This window comes from Oncorhynchus kisutch, linkage group LG10 (assembly GCF_002021735.2).
Source record: "Oncorhynchus kisutch isolate 150728-3 linkage group LG10, Okis_V2, whole genome shotgun sequence".
Lineage (NCBI taxonomy): Eukaryota > Metazoa > Chordata > Actinopteri > Salmoniformes > Salmonidae > Oncorhynchus > Oncorhynchus kisutch.
Window position 1 is genome coordinate 66,038,297 of NC_034183.2, and position 17,588 is coordinate 66,055,884.

At 43.4% G+C, this 17,588-nt stretch overlaps 1 protein-coding gene across 1 annotated transcript; it reads left to right on the forward strand.

Moving 5' to 3' along the window:
• Positions 1-87: 87 nt before the first annotated feature.
• Positions 88-17,586, forward strand: LOC109882221 (RUN domain-containing protein 3A). Its single transcript, XM_031834820.1, has 11 exons — positions 88-359; positions 10,814-10,929; positions 12,819-12,952; positions 13,106-13,191; positions 13,295-13,384; positions 13,474-13,554; positions 13,675-13,840; positions 15,078-15,235; positions 15,374-15,493; positions 15,903-15,994; positions 16,302-17,586. The coding sequence occupies exons 1-11, from the start codon at positions 253-255 to the stop codon at positions 16,442-16,444; spliced, it is 1,293 nt and encodes a 430-aa protein (XP_031690680.1). The 5' UTR covers positions 88-252; the 3' UTR covers positions 16,445-17,586.
• Positions 17,587-17,588: the final 2 nt, after the last annotated feature.

Sequence of the window (17,588 nt, forward strand, 5' to 3'; positions counted from 1 at the left end):
TTTTATGTAGGATAAATCAACATATGTGCATTGGGTATCTTGATGCAGAGGGTATTTTAATTATACTGTCTGTCTATTCACCCTGCCCAACTCGACCCTGCACAACTCCATCGTTGTGCGTCAACGTAGAGCCCACTAATTAAGCATCAGCTTCTCGCGGAGAAGTGAGGACACCGGAATATATGGCATAGGCCTGGGGAGGGAGGGGTCTTGGTGGTGCTGGGCTACGGGAAGGCTCCGTACCGCTGCTGAATGGAATCCGGCTGTGTCCGAAAAGCAATGGCTATGGGTTTGACATCGAAAAAGGCATCTTCTCGGAGCGTCGGCGTGGAGCGAAAAAATCTCATCACCGTATGCAGGTAAACACAAGGGAGCAGAGGTTTCGTGTGGTTGGCACGTCATGTTAACCACACATATTAGTTAATGCATGCATGGAAATCAATGTGCAATGGCTTAGGCTACAATGTATTAAGCGTTCGAATAATTTGCGGCTGCAATAGTTAAGTGTTAGGGCCAGCTGTGTCCTGTGTTTGTTCCCAATCATATATTCTCATAAGAAAACGAAAAGAAAAACAAAATGCAACATAATACCCAGCTATGGACACTGTGGTAGCCTATACATAAGGCTACTTGGGAAAATTTAAATGGATACATTTAAAAAAAAAAATGTATCTTGGTAAATAACGGTGAGAGAATCGGATCGCTTTAAAAATAAACAGCCACATATGCGGTTTCACCTTGGTGGACACCCCGCTGTCTCCGCCGCTATGTCGGCCTATTTGAAAGGAAAGTGGATTAAATGGGGTGTGTGAGGCCTATGTTTGAGAGAGCATAGGTCCACCAGAATTCCCCAGGTCGGTGATGTCGCAATGACGACAACCTTCTTGGAACGAGGACATTATTTACCGCTTATAGAAATGCTGCTCCAAGATAATGACATCACAGTGAAATCGGATGTTTATTATGGTCATTGAATGCTGCTGTGCTGTACTCATTATGCACTAAAAACACCCAGAGGAATTTCACCCGATGGCTCTCAGAAAGAAGTATAGGCCTACAACATTTTTGCCAGCTCGTCTATACCAGAGTAACTGATACCTACAGCTGATACTGCTGATAATATAGCAGTCATACCCCTGTGTCTGGTTGTCATGAATGCTATTTGATAACTTGGTGAAGGACAAGTTATGTTTTACCCAAAGTAGCCTAATGTATCATCAGTGCTCCATCCTAGAATATTCCTATTTGTAAAGGCATAATTAATGTGAATAGTTCATGATGATAAATATTTGTCATGTAAATTAATATAATATAATACTCTATTAAATTGTGTATATATATATATATATATATATATATATATATCACAATTATTTCAAGAGTGCATATGTGTTTTTGCAAAATACCCAATGTGTCTTGTCTCTGTGTCCTTATGCATCTATACTAGAGGTCGACCAATTAATCGGAATGGACTATTAATTAGGGACGATTTCAACAATCGGAAATCGGTCTTTTTGGACACCGATTTGGCCGATTTTATTTCTTAATAATTTTTTTACACCTTTTATTTAACTAGGCAAGTCAGTTAAGTACACATTCTTATTTTCAATGATGGCCTAGGAACGGTGGGTTAACTGCCTCGTTCAGGGGCAGAATGACAGATTTGTACCTTGTCAGCTCGCGGATTCAATCTTGCAACCTTACAGTTAACTAGTCCAACGCTCGAACCACCTGCCTCTCATTGCACTCCACGAGGAGCCTGCCTGTTAACGCGAATGCAATAAGCCAAGTTAAGTTGCTAGCTAGCATTAAACTTATCTTATAAAAAACAATCAATCAATCATAATCACTAGTTAACTACACAAAGTTGATGATATTACTAGTTTATCTAGCGTGTCCTGCGTTGCATATAATTGATGCAGTGCGTATTCGTGAAAAAGGACTGTCGTTGCTCCAAACTGTACCTAACCATAAACATCAATGCCTTTCTTAAAATGAATACACAAAAGTATATATTTTTTAATCTGCATATTTAGCTAAAAGAAATCCAGGTTAGCAGGCAATATTAACCAGGTGAAATTGTGTCACTTCTCTTGCGTTCATTACACGCAGAGTCAGGGTATATGCAACAGTTTGGGCCACCTAATTTGCCAGAATTTTACGTAATTATGACATAACATTGAAGGTTGTGCAATGTAACAGGAATATTTAGACTTATGGATGCCACCCGTTAGATAAAATACGGAACGGTTCCCTATTTCACTGAAAGAATAAACGTCTTGTTTTCGAGATGATAGTTTCCGGATTCGACCATATTAATGACCTAAGGCTCGTATTTCTGTGTGTTATTATGGTATAATTAAGTCTATGATTTGATAGAGCAGTCTGACTGAGCGATGGTAGGCACCAGCAGGTTCGTAAGCATTCATTCAAACAGCACATTTGTGCGTTTTGCCAGCAGCTCTTCGTTGTGCTTCAAGCATTGCGCTGTTTATGACTTCAAGTCTATCAACTCTCTAGATTAGGCTGGTGTAAGCGATGTGAAATGGCTAGCTAGTTAGTGGGGTGCGCGCTAATAGCGTTTCAAACGTCACTCCCTCTGAGACTTGGAGTGGTTGTTCCCCTTGCTCTGCATGGGTAACGATGCTTTGAGTGTGACTGCTGTCGTTGTGTTCGTGGTTCGAGCCCAGGGAGGAGCGAGGAGAGGGACTGAGGCTTTACTGTTATACTGGCAATACTAAAGCACCTATAAGAACATCCAATAGTCAAAGCTATATGAAATACAAATGGTATAGAGAGAAATAGTCTTATAATTCCTATAATAACTACAACCTAAATTGTAATTGTAATCTATACTGTAAGCTTCCTCTTCACTGTGTGTCCTCATCTCCGTCTCGAGTCATCATGGATTATATCCCTGTCTTCATATAAGGAGCTCCAGTAGGAACAGCAACTGGATTGTTGCCTCAGAAACGTGTGGGTCTGTGGCCTGCAGCTTGTATGTTAGCAATGTGAATATATTATCTGTGGGCACCCTCATGATTAGATGTGAAACTATCAGATGAGGCTTGTATGTGTCCAGTGTGTGCTGTCACTCTGTGCGGCCAGGAGACCCATTGTCTTGCTGTCAGGGACACAACATTTTATCTCCTGAGGGAGGCATTGTTCTAAGGGGACCAACGGGAGTGACATCACTCAAGCTCCTGGTGCTCTCACTAAATCATTTCTCGACAAAAAAAATAGCAGAAAATGAGTTATGCATTCAATGTGGAGTGTTGGGAGGCTTATATGGTTCATTGTTACAAATCATGGATATCTTGCCATCCTTCCAATCCGATGACATCGACATTGGCCACATCCTCATGATATGACATGTTGAGTTTAGTGTTTGTTTGCTGCTTGGATAGAAGAATAGAGACAAATGAAAACTCCAGGAACACGATCAAGCACTTTTTTATTACAGCACCTCTCTGTCAAGGGTTCTGTCTGCATTTAGTGGAACATAGTGTAATAGAACACATAGAACAGACATGGATCATGACCATAAATAAAGAATGTTTTCAAAGACATAGACTTCAGACTCCAAGAAGGATTAGCGAGAGAACAAAGAGACATTTGTTGCAGTTCGGTCATTTTTCATACACTGACCGTGCCAAGGACATTTTAATCCAAGACATTTAAAGAGACAGGCACAGGACACAAAACAAAACAAAAAATGTTCACAACAGTTTTTCATCAGTAATGCTAATCATACAGTTGTCTCCACTGGGAAAGACATGAATTACTTTTCAATGAGAGCTATGAATTAAGTTTAATGCAAGGGTAATACATGTATTCCCCAGGCTTTGAATATCTGAAAGCATCTGTGTCGATGTCAAGTCTACCTTTTGTATTGTGCAGTCTAAGATGGGCTGTAAGTCATAGAGGCCTCTTTTCCTGCCAGACAGATGTGTATAATACTTCCATGTGTCAGCCAATGACAGCCCTTGTCCCAGGTGGTGTTCAAGTTGACAAAGGTTGTGAATGTTTGTGACCTCAGGACCTCTGGCTGTGCATAGAGTCAGGCTGATGTTGTGTGTGTCTCATTGTGTAGGCAGGGCTACCAGCAGGGCAGAGCAGGGCAGCCTTGGGGCAAAGAATAGAGGGTGGATCTGTGCTCCAGACTAATGCCAAGAGTAATGGAGGGAGTCATGAAAAAGGTTTGACTGATATGGACACAGTTATCTTCAGATCATTAGCCATCCCTCCCAACGAAGCCCAAATTAGTGTTCAGTTAGCACACCAGCCCAAGCATGATCCTTCTTCTAACACTAGTGCACGTGTATATATTTTCAATTTGAATACAAAACATTTCCTCCACTATCACAACATGCACATTTACCAGACATCGGCACACATAGATTAACATGCTTGGATTTCCTATTTTTCATTTTTTTTGGAAGTAAATCCTTGTTTCGAGGCCTATTTGTGTATGATAATAGAACATTCAGAGTTGTTCTTGATTACTGAATTTGAATCTGTTTACCCTTGGTGAAATGCTGGACCCAGTACTTCATCCCCATGCCAATTTGTCATCAGGGATCATAATGGATTTTGCCAAAGTGGCATCACACTCCCATTCAGAGCTCTTCCTCCAAGTCATTAACATGGTTGTTGTAGTGCTATACTGATATAGTAGGGTTCAGTAATACTAGTAGACCTACTCTGTGATGGCACATCTCATGGGTTGGCCCTGTTTTCGACACCAAAGCCAAGATATAGTGACTTCTAAAATGCAGTGATCTGATGTGTCGAAGTGACCTCCCCATTACATCATGTTTCATCGACTGAACTTATTTTGATGACAGAGATTTCCATGCACAGCAATAGACAGTACAGTGACGGAAATCTGGAAATACTCTCAACATCACAGGAAACTATTGTTGCTTCCCTGGCTCAAAGGTCTTAGGTCAATAGTTAAGTCAGCAGAGGTCATAGATATACAGTATGGTCCAGCTGGTAGTCTCCAAGTGGAAAAGTCTCATGTATTCATGTACTAATTTGATGTGTGTTTGAAAATGCCTGAAGAAATCTGTTGGAACTTGGCACCATGAACTTTTCAAGTCCTGAGAAAAAAATAACTTCAGAAGGAGATACCACTCATGCCTTAAGCTGGCTTTCATTTATAAGTATTTACCATGGCCAGAATAATAATAAAATGTCAAGAATAAAATAAGTCTTACATAACAGTATAGCTGTTGCTATGGGCTACATATGTTTTTAAAACATGGCGGGACCAGAGTGTCATCTGTACTTGGTTCATCTGAGAGAAACAGACTGTACCAATAGCTGCTATTTTACCTTATTGAAAGAGGCCAAACCAGGAGAAACAGCTATCACTAGGGAATCTTGTTACAGGCCAGTTGATATTTTACTTTGTTGCATATTCTGGCCTAAGAGCTCTCATGACGAGGTCCATGACTGGATGAACACTGTTGGTGCCAACACGTTGAACCTAAGAAAACAACATAAATAAGATAGTTAAAGATTTGGAGGTCCTACCCTATTGCACCCGTGCTCCCTGTAAATAAAAGGGGATGAGATGAGAAGGAAGAACAAGTCATCTTTTGAGTTTTGAAGCCTTCAATTGTTTTGGGTGTGGCTGGGGAGAATGTGCCATTACTGTCTCTGTTGCAATATCCTGAGGAGGACATATAAAGTGGGACCAGCTGCACAATGATTGTGAAGTACTTTGAAACTTGAATGTGGGTTCTGTGAGGGACTGGACAGTATGGTTCTTCACTCTGTGTGTGTCCTTTCTTGTGTTAAACAATGGCAAAGCACCACAAATGGTCCCACTCTTCATCTCTCTCTCTCTCTCTCTCTCTCTCTCTCTCTCTCTCTCTCTCAGCCTCTCTCTCTCTCAGCCTCTCTCTCAGCCTCTCTCTCAGCCACTCTCTCTCTGTCTCTCTCTCTACCTCTCTCTCTCTCTACCTCTCTCTCTCTCAGCCTCAGGGTTCCACTGCTCTACATTTTTCCTCATAAAAAACGTTCTCATCCACTCAGAAGTTGCTGTCCCATTGTTCATTGTGCACATTAAAGCAGCACTCAGAGCCTGCCATCCTAGAATAACAAATTATCATTGTAATATTGGTGTTCTTTTCAGCCTGATTATCCTCTTGTTTTCACATATTTCTAGCATATTATTGCACAAATGACCTCTGCCTTACTAAACATAAGCAAGGTTCATTGGCATTGCAATGTGAACGTTACCAGCAGGACCAAACACTTAACATTCCAGTATATATCACTTGAACCTTTCCCCACCTACCTCTTCTCCTATTACCATATCTACTGTCTGTGACATACTATATCCTTCATATCACATCCCCTCATCATGTTCATTATTATGAATTATGCCTTCAGTTCCTCCCAGCCCAGCACCTCTATTTTTCTACTCCTCCAAATGCACAAACACTGGCCATGAGACACCCTGCCTGGTTCCTCATTCTCTTCACATTCACTTCACTGAGATGTGACCACACCGTTCCAGCTATCGATATTGCCTGATGTGACACATTATTTTGGTCATAACATTTGTAATCTCTCCGTCAGAGCAAATAAGTAAACTAATTCTATCTCGTCCCATGATATTGCATGGCGCATAGACACAGGGCTTGCATCTCCTCCCTTGGCTGAGCTCATCTCCCCTATGGGAGGGATCCTCCAGGTGCACGCACACCCAGTAGAGAATCTGAAACACACTATCAGACAGACAGTGTTCACTTCACATGGCCGGGGCCAGGGAGGAATCCTCCAATGTCAGCTGATCCTGCTGGTTAGGCCAAGACTGGAGAGAGGAGAGGGGAGGGGGGCGATGAGGGAGAGAGTCAGACAAAGTGGGGAAGAGATACAATTGTGATTGAGAGCTGTCAATCCTAATCTTCTGAGATTATTTTGGACAAATTAGAGTACCCTGATCCTAAATTGTATTGTAAATGAAGCACAACTGAACGTAAGTACAGTAGGAAAGGTAGCAAAAAGAACAAGAGGACGTTTGAAGAGAGCTGAGAGTGGGTTTGGCTGGGATCCGAGAGGAGTGAGGGGGGCACAAAAGATGTTTGTTTTAAAGCCGGGCAGTTGTTTTTCAGTGACAAATCGTACCAAGTGTATCTTGCTGTGGCACTCAATCCATTAGCATTTAAATCATACCAGTTATTACTGCTCAAACTCCCCTTCATACCGAGAGACATTATCCATTTCTAATCATTCAACCACAGTATTAGATTCGGATGTTGTAATCACATAAACTGATTTTACTGATAATCAGAGATGACCATCTTGCTAACTACGGATTTCCTTGACATATCAGGACTGCAGAAATACCTAAAGTGCCTAATTGTCATAGAATATTGCAACAATGTAGCAGGCCAAATGTTCTCAAAGTTTTGTTCTCTAGGCAACTGAATAGGGTGTCCAACAATAACATGTACAACAGACATTGACTTCTGCACAACACATAACTCACCTGGAATCATGAGTAGAGTCATTGACTTCTGCACAACACATAACTCATCTGGAATCATGGGTAGAGTCATTGACTTCTGCACAACACATAACTCACCTGGAATCATGGGTAGAGTAGAACACATCTAAGAATTCTAAAACCACTGACCTGTTTCTTTGATAAAATCCTGTTTGATCAAAACAGTAAAATGGTCCAAAGCAAAATAATCCAGTGTTTTAGAAGTCAGTTTAGATATAGTCTGTGTAGATGTTGCGGTGATGTCCTTATGTCCCCTGTGATGGTGTTGTTGTATGTTGTCTTTCCGTTTTGTTGAGTTAGCCACCAGTCCCTCCACCCAATGATGTCCCCTCTCATCTAGAGGGTCTTGCGTTTGGCGAAAAAGGCTTTTCGAAACGAGGTGGTGGTGGTGCCCCTGCTGAAGGAGGCATTGCCCATAGTGAGCTTGGTCTTGGCACTGGCGATGGTGGAGGCGCCCAGAGAAGTGGTCTTCTTGCCCCTGGTGATAGACGAGTTGCCCACAGTGAGCTTGGTCTTGCCCCTCTTGATAGTGGTGTTTCCCAGGGAGAGGGCCGTCTTCCCCTCGGTGATGCTGGTGTTGCCCATTGAGAAGAAGGTTGAATTCCTGACCCTGCTGAGGTGGTGGATTTTGGGGTTCACTCGGCGCGACACATTGCACGCTCATGCAGCACACCCCGCTCAGTAAAGCTTGGTTGTGATAGTAACAGTAACGAGAGTCCAGAGTAGACCAGAATGCTAAGTGTGGATAGTGCTACCCCCGTGTCACATAATGCCTTCGTTGAGCTTATAGACGTGGGCTCTGGAAGGCCACATACCACCCATGTGTCCCTGTGATTGGACAGAGGCAGCCGTAGGTGGCTGTAGCCTATCTGAGGGCTTGGTACAGTGGAACGATTGTCCCATCACCACCACGACGCGGCTGAAGGAGACATTGTTGCCCAGAGGACAATATGTGGTGACATCACTTGATCCTGCGGCATTGTTGGCTATATTCCCTGATTGTAAATCCTTAGTTCTGTGTGAAGCTTTATAGAACATGTGCATCATGAAACATATCATGTGAGACATTATTATATAGGAAAGGATGTTGACGTAAGTTCATGTTTTCCATCAATGACCTATGACCTCTCTTCTCAAATGTGCAATGTGGCTTCAGTCTCCAATATGGGTGTGGCTCTTAGGATTTTTCCAAGTGTCTGTGTCCATAAAATGGTCTATTCCATCTAGGGATTATCAGATAATCTTCTATTCCATTTGTCTATGGTCCTTGTCCTTTAGTATGCAAATAATTCATTATTCCACTTCAGGACAGAACATATCATTTGTTTCCTACTACTTGTATGTTATATAATATGTCAAATTTGCAAACAAATAAAATCAAGCCAAACCGTGTTGAAGCAGTTATTTTATAAGCATCAGGTTACATCAATCAATCAGTTATGACAGACACATTTCCTAGTTTAAGACCGTCCTTTATAAACTGAACATAGCATAGTTATTGTAATGTGTTCAACCTTGAAACAGACCAATTTCATCAGCATGCAATTGTTGTTTTATAACAAATGGGGACATTTAAGCTGTATTTTTGCTTCAGAGAATTACTGTTGAGGTTCTCTGTTGAACAGCACACTGATGATGACACATGCTCTGTCCAGTGTCTCCACATACACCACACACAGCTGTGTCCTCCTGCCTCCCTCCCTGCCAACACACCACCAACCTCATCTCCTCTGTCACACATCTGAATATCTGATTTCAAGCCTGTTAGATCCGTAACACATCCGAACAATACTTTCATCATGTGGGATTCATTTTGAAAGACATGCTCAATGTTTCTCTTCGAAAACATGAATGCTTCATTGACACTCGAGCTGCAGAATGCTGCACATTGATCAGACACATGGAATAATTGATTACAAATGGACATGATTTAAGCTACTACTGACCTGCTGAAACTGAGCAGATTAAAGTCCCTCTGTTTTGAGTGTAACGGTATACAATAATCACAGGTGGAAATCCCAGTAGATGTTCCGTGTAGTTTGTCTGCCCCTAGTGAGGCTGGATTTGACCACAGACACAGACTTCTCTCCATGGGTGAAGGTGAGAGTGGTCAGAGAGCTGGTGGTCTGGTCTCGTGTCACGGAGGTCTTTCCCATGGTCACAGTGATCTTTCCCAGGGTAGCGGTGGTTCTGCTCCACGAGACTGAGGACTTGCCCCAGGAGATGGCGTACTTAGTCTTCAGAATCAAGATCCTGCCCTTAGTGAAGCTAGTCTTGCTGGACAGGAAGGTGACTTTCCACTCCTCCTCTTCAGTCAAGTCTTTTTTTGACGTCCTGGTTGCTTTGGGAGTCTTGGACCTGGCGTCTGAGCTCCTGTCCATTTATTCTAGGTGGTCCTGCGCTTTGACATCAGAGCCTTCCGGAAGGAGGTGGTGGTGGTTCCCCTGGTGAAACTAGCTCCGCCAAGAGCTACTGTGGTCTTCTCCCTACTGATGGTGGAGTCCCCCATGGAGGTGGTGGTCACTCCTCTGGAGACAGAGGTGTTGCCCATCGCGACCGTGGTCTTGCCCCTGGCTATGGAAGTTTTGCCCACTGCCAGGGCAGTCTTGCCCTCGGTGATGCTAGTGTTTCCCATGGAACAAGAGGCAGTCAGCCCTAGTCTGTGCCTGGACTCTCTCTTAGCTTACACTCAGCAGGCACAGCATAGCCTCTTGTGCTTAGCTCTCAGTGGGATGTGCAGTGAAATCTTGAGGTCATCAACCAAACTAAATCCGTGGCTACAGCTGTCCTAAATAGATCAGACCACCGTGTATAGAGAGGGGGGGGGGTGTATTTGGTCATACTCTGATGCCGGCTGGTTCCTTACAGGGATCAGACCAAGGGACGGACAGGACCTGGGAGCCCATACTGAACAAAGGCTGCCACGCCGACAACCGTGTCATCTGTCATTGGTTGGGACAAGGGGGTTAATTGTGTTGTTGTCACGGACACTTTGAAGGGGGACATTGTGTTGCACACAAGACAATTGGGGTTGACCTCAGATGCATTCGATGGCATTGTTCCCAAAGAACTCCTCTCAGCTATTGTTTAGCACAAGTCAAGTACAGTAGTACATTTGTCTCTGCCTGTCTGCTTCTACTGTTGTTTTTTACATGATTTCTTTACTTTCAACATACTGTACCTCTTTGCTACTTGCATTTTATTGCATATATAATAGTTTCGCAAATATGTACGTAGTTATCTTGTTTGTTTCTCATTCCTCTGTCTCTCTCTTCTCCTCTCTTTTAGATTTTCGGTGAAGACACTCCTGGAAAAGTACACAGCCGAGCCCATCGATGACTCATCCGAGGAGTTTGTCAACTTCGCTGCAATCTTGGAACACATCCTCAGCCACCGCTTCAAAGGTAACATGGCAGGTATAGGACATGGAACTGTCCATCAGTCTCTCGGTCTTCTAACTCAGGATACGGAAGCCTCAAGGCTTACCCTAGTTTCAAATGTTACTATTTACCCATTTACATAATATGTATAATGTCACACATACAGTGGGGCAAAAAAGTATTTAGTCAGCCACCAATTGTGCAAGTTCTCCCACTTAAAAAGATGAGAGAGGCCTGTCATTTTCATCATATGTACACTTCAACTATGACAGACAAAATGAGGGAAAAAATCCAGAAAATCACATTGTAGGATTTTAAATTAATTTATTTGCACATTATGGTGGAAAATAAGTATTTGGTCACCTACAAACAAGCAAGATTTCTGGCTCTCACAGACCTGTAACTTCTTCTTTAAGAGGCTCCTCTGTCCTCCACTCGTTACCTGTATTAATGTCACCTGTTTGAACTTGTTATCAGTATAAAAGACACCTGTCCACAACCTCAAACAGTCACACTCCAAACTCCACTATGGCCAAGACCAAAGAGCTGTCAAAGGACACCAGAAACATAATTGTAGACCCGCACCAGGCTGGGAAGACTGAATCTGCAATAGGTAAGCAGCTTGGATTGAAGAAATCAACTGTGGGAGCAATTATTAGGAAATGGAAGACATACAAGACCACTGATAATCTCCCTCGATCTGGGGCTCCACGCAAGATCTCACCCCGTGGGGTCAAAATGATCACAAGAACGGTGAACAAAAATCGCAGAACCACACGGGGGGACCTAGTGAATGACCTGCAGAGAGCTGGGACCAAAGTAACAAAGCCTACCATCAGTAACACACTACGCCGCCAGGGACTCAAATCCTGCAGTGCCAGACGTGTCCCCCTGCTTAAGCCAGTACATGTCCAGGCCCGTCTGAAGTTTGCTAGAGAGCATTTGGATGATCCAGAAGAAGATTGGGAGAATGTCATATGGTCAGATGAAACCAAAATATAACTTTTTGGTAAAAACTCAACTCGTCGTGTTTGGAGGACAAAGAATGCTGAGTTGCATCCAAAGAACACCATACCTACTGTGAAGCATGGGGGTGGAAACATCATGCTTTGGGGCTGTTTTTCTGCAAAGGGACCAGGACGACTGATCCGTGTAAAGGAAAGAAAGAATGGGGCAATGTATCGTGAGATTTTGAGTGAAAACCTCCTTCCATCAGCAAGGGCATTGAAGATGAAACGTGGCTGGGTCTTTCAGCATGACAATGATCCCAAACACACCACCCGGGCAACGAAGGAGTGGCTTCGTAAGAAGCATTTCAAGGTCCTGGAGTGGCCTAGCCAATCTCCAGATCTCAACCCCATAGAAAATCTTTGGAGGGAGTTGAAAGTCCGTGTTGCCCAGCAACAGCCCCAAAACATCACTGCTCTAGAGGAGATCTGCATGGAGGAATGGGCCAAAATACCAGCAACAGTGTGTGAAGACTTACAGAAAACGTTTGACTTCTGTCATTGCCAACAAAGGGTATATAACAAAGTATTGAGATAAACTTTTGTTATTGACCAAATACTTATTTTCCACCATAATTTGCAAATAAATTCATAAAAAATCCTACAATGTGATTCTCTCATTTTGTCTGTCATAGTTGAAGTGTACCTATGATGAAAATGTCAGGCCTTTCATCTTTTTAAGTGGGAGAACTTGCACAATTGGTGGCTGACTAAATACTTTTTTGCCCCACTGTATAATAGGCAAATGTAATGATTTTTACATGAGCTCATGGCATGCCCATCTGTTTTGACTGAGTTAAAGTGCTGATGCAAAGCCAATCTGCTGTGTTGCGTTGAGCGACAGGGACACTGTGTGGGCTGTTGTAGGAGATGGGAGTCATTGTCAGTGTTTTATCTGTGGACCAGGTCCTGGAAGCTGGTTCATCTCAGATGGCCAGCGAAGTTTCTGGGACTACATCCGGCTGGCATGCAGCAAGGTGCAGAACAACTGCATCGCCAGCATCGAAAACATTGAGAACATCAGCACCTCACGAGCCAAGGCAAGGACTGGGATCGTGTGTGTGTGTGTGTGTGTGTGTGTGTGTGTGTGTGTGTGTGTGACTAGATCAAAAAATCCCTTAGCTGGCACTCACGCCCTCGTTCCCTCTGACCCCCCCCTTTCGTTCTTTCTCTCCTTCCATTGTTTCCTGCAGGGTCGGGCATGGATCCGTGTGGCGCTGATGGAGAAGCGTCTGTCTGAGTATGTGGCCACAGCCTTGAGGGACACACGGACAACCAGGTCAGATATACCACAAAATAGTATCCCATCTAGCCTATTAACTGCCAAGCTACGTTCGAAACAACATGCAAAACATAACTAATCATAAGGCTTTGCACTGCAGGAGGTTCTATGATGACGGAGCCATCATACTGAGAGAGGAGGCCACTGTTCTGACAGGCATGCTCATTGGCCTCAGTGCCATAGACTTCAGGTGAGGCAGCATTACTCAGGCCTGCAGAATCATAGCATTATTATTTGTTACATTGTTATCTTAAAGTTCACAATTCTTTCTCTGTCCAGTTTTTGCTTGAAGGGGGAGGCGCTGGATGGGAAGTCCCCTGCTGTGATTGACTTCACACCTTACCTGAAGTTCACTCAGAGGTGAGACAACCACATGCCCACTTCGCGAATATATGTCATACTAGTCAGTAGCTTAGTCATACCCATAGATATGACTATAAGCGGTGTGTAACTCCCCTGCTATATGTCCCCTGCTTACAGCTATGACTACCTGAGTGATGAGGATGACCGGTGCAGTGTGGACAGCAGTGCCAGTGACGAAAGTGTCCCAGAACACCCTTACATCCCCCTGGTCACTGACGAGGAGAGCTGGAGGAACAAGTGTCGCAAGATGGAGCAGAGGTTTAAGATTGTGTATGCACAGAAGGTGACCTTTTGACCTCCTGATAACCTTACATTCCTAAAGACATGGGGCATAGAATATCTTCCAGCTTTTCAGGTCTCCAGAGATGTTCCATCGGGTTCAAGTCCAGGCTCTGGCTGGGCCACTCAAGGACATTTCAAGACTTGTCCCCGAAGCCACTCCTGCGTTGTCTTGGCTGTGTGCTTAGGGTTGTTGTCCTGTTGGAAGGTGAACCTTCACTCCAGTCTGAGATCCTGAGCGCTCTGTAGCAGGTTTTCATCAAGGATCTCTCTGTACTTTGCTCTGTTCATCTTTCCCTCAATCCTGAGCAGTCCCCCTGTTCCTGCCTTTGAAAAACATCCCCACAACAGGATGCTGCCACCACCATGCTTCACCGTAGGGATGGTGCCAAGTTTCTTCCAGATGTAACGCTTGGCATTCAGACCTAAAGAGTTCAATCTTGGTTTCATCAGACCAGATAATCTTGTTGCTCATGGTCTGGGAGTCTTTAGGTGACTTTTGGCAACTTCCAAGTGGACTTTCATGTGCCTTTTACTGAGGAGTGGCTTCCATCTGGCCACTCAACCATAAAGGCCTGATTGGTAAAGTGCTGCAGAGATGGTTGTCCTTCTGGAAGAGTCTTGGTGGTTCTAAACTTCTTCAATTTAAGAATGATGGAAGCCACTGTGTTTTGGGGGGCCTTTAATGCTGCAGACATTTTTTGGTACACTTTCCCAGATCTGTGCCTCAACACAATCCTGTCTCTGAGCTCTACGGACAATTCCTTCGACCTCATGGCTTGGTTTTTGCTCTGCACCGTCAACTGTGGGACCTTATGTAGACAGGTGTGAGCCTTTCCAAATCATGTCCAATCAATTGAATTTACGACAGGTGGAAACCAATCAAGTTGTAGAAACATCTCAAGGATGATCAATGGAAACAGAATGCATCTGAGCTCAATTTCGAGTTTCATAGTAAAGGGTCTGAATATTTATGTAAATAAGGTATTTCAGTTTTTAAGATGTGTCATAATGGTGTATTGTGTGTAGATTGAGGAATTTATTTGATTTGAACCATTTTAGAACAAGGCTGTAATGTAACAAAATGTGGAAAAAGTCAAGGGGTCTGAATACTTTCCGAAGGCACTGTATATAGAGTAATAATTATGTACTTTTGGGGTATGCAGAACAGTCTATCTGTGTGCACTCCAGTCCTATCTTCTAACTGTGTGTCTGCGTCTGGGTCTGTGTCTGTGATGCAGGGCTACCTGGAGGAGCTGGTGCGTCTGCGGGAGTCCCAGCTGAAGAACGTGGAGACGGAGAACAAGAAGCTGAGTGCCAGGCTGGAGGAGCTCAGAGTCCAGAGCCTGCAGGAGAAGAAGGAGCTGGAGTCCATCGTACTGGAGCTGCAGGCACAACTGTGAGAGCAGTATACAAATGCACACACACTAGTATACATTGACGGGGACACATAAAACATCATAAACAGACACACACAAATGCAGTACATCACATATCAGATGATGTTAAGAGTTAATCACAAGCGTGTTCCTTCCAGCACTGCCCTCATCCCCTGTGATTCCTCCCACCTGACTAAGGATCTGTCCATCCCTCTGGTCAACCAGTGGCCCTCCATACGAGGCTACAACAACCAGGGGGACGTCAAGCTCTTCCGCAGGTATATCTACTGAATGAGTACATTTAAAGCTGCATTATGTAACTTTTTGGGCGACCCAAACAAATCCACATAGAAATGGGTGATATAGACATGTCATTCTCATTGAAAGGAAGTATAAGAAGTGTATATCTGTTCTATGTGTGGTATTTCTATGCTTCACGTTCTTAAGTTTAATTTTTGCATCTTTTACTTACGGTTTTGTATAGCATCTGCAGCGGGTTTTGGTTATGGGAAATATATTTCACAGCGGTTTAGATGGTACAATGATTCTCTACACTATACTTACTTGTTTTGTCACATTAACTAAAATTAGTCAAACTATTATAATTTTAGCAAACAGGGAATTTCAAAGCGATTTCTACACAGATGTTATTGTAACCGTATTTCATGATGTCACTCATCCCTTCAGGAGAAGCTTCCACAGTTTGGAGCAGCTCTCAGCTGACGTCAGTCTGAACTCTGATTCCCAGAAGACCGATGGGCAACAGAACGGAGATACAGGTTGGTGCTCAACAGATAAATGTACATTATACAAACACATTTGTAGACGCACATCAATGCATACTGATGCTGCAGAAATATGTGAACCGAGTCACCCACTGTCATACATGCATCAACACAAAACCACACAGAAACAGAAACCCACTTAGAAGAATGCATCCACATGTCCTCACAAGCGCACACATACAAAGGCATGTTTGAACAGTGTCTATGGTGTATTTTATGTGGGTGTTTAAGTTATGCTGATAGCCAAAGTGTGCTTTAGGGACATAGTTTTATTGTGTTTTGTCTATTCTCTCCTCTGTAGGAAAAGACTACACCCCTTCTATGCTGGGTCTCTGTGGCTCTCTGTCCTCTCTCCCCAGCTGCAAGTCCATGTCCAGCCTCAAGTCCAGTGAGTGTCTGGTCAACATCAGCATGGAACCCAGCCCTGCACTCTCCCCCAGCTAGGGGGCGCCATGCCACCAGAGCTCTGTCTGCCCAGCGCAAAGCCAACAACCAACCAACCCAAACCGCCTGCCTCAACCTGGAGACACTCAATAGATCATGAACATCTACCTACAAACTATCACTATTAACACAGTTACCAACAAAACCCTTTTCAACCAAACCCTTCTCCATCCAACTCCACTCAACCCACTGCTTCATGTCTGCAAAGATTAGAGGGGGAAAAGCTCTTCAATATTTCTGGATTATTGTGTGGATTAAATTAAAGTTATAATGAAACTAAAAGGATCCTAGTTCTTCTGTGCCCCTCCTCACCCACACCCTCTCTCATATCCTCACACTGTTCCATCCTGCTCTTTCACTGTTGTGTGTGTGTGAATTCCTATGTCAAAATGTTGGCCTTTAATGCCTTTTGAACACATCTAACTAGCGTAATTCAAAGCTACAAAACTATCCAAAAGCATATTTATTGATCTATTTAAATTCTCCTCTCCTCTAGATCTCCTTATCCAAGTCTTTCTCTGCACCTGACTCATCTGGTCATTGTACTGTCTGTGTGTCAGTCTGTCCCAGCCCTGCCTCAGCCTATACTATCCTCTTGCCTGCCTGTCAAAATGACAGACAAACTGGAATGACGCACTTGCGATTAAGTCAGAACACTTGGAGGACAAGGATGAACTGAATTCTAACAAAACCATCAGCTGTTCTTAGGTGTTTGAGTGGCTGCAGGTTGAGTGTTGCTAACATGGTGGCTAGATGTGTATTTGATGCATGTGGCTGAATGATATTGGCATTGTTCCTCCATTGTACTGGGTTTTGGATGGCCTGAATCTCCAAATCATTGACCTGCTTGAGTAATCAGACATTACTGTTTCAGCATGTGTTCATGTGTGCAGCAATTGGTTACGTCTGTCTATCAACAGTTTTGTTGTCATGTTGCTTTTTATATTTTGTTGATGAATCTGATTTTATAAATCAAGTGTTCTGTTATTTTTCCACATGCATATTTGGTTATTTTTGTTCAATGACCAATGCTATTAGTTGCAATAAACTGCCTTATTTTTGTTATGTCAATCACTTTTCAGTGAGTATTTTTTTCTCTGCAAGGGGTGTAAATGTTATTAAAGTATGTTTACCCTGAACTACT

What these genes read in the sequence shown, in the direction of transcription:
- LOC109882221 (XM_031834820.1), top strand. Translation starts at nt 253, where the DNA reads ATGGAATCCGGCTGTGTCCGAAAAGCAATGGCTATGGGTTTGACATCG. An exon ending in AATCTCATCACCGTATGCAG is followed by an intron (nt 360 to 10,813) that starts GTAAACACAAGG and finishes CCTCTCTTTTAG; the next exon opens with ATTTTCGGTGAAGACACTCC. An exon ending in AGATTGTGTATGCACAGAAG is followed by an intron (nt 13,841 to 15,077) that starts GTGACCTTTTGA and finishes TCTGTGATGCAG; the next exon opens with GGCTACCTGGAGGAGCTGGT.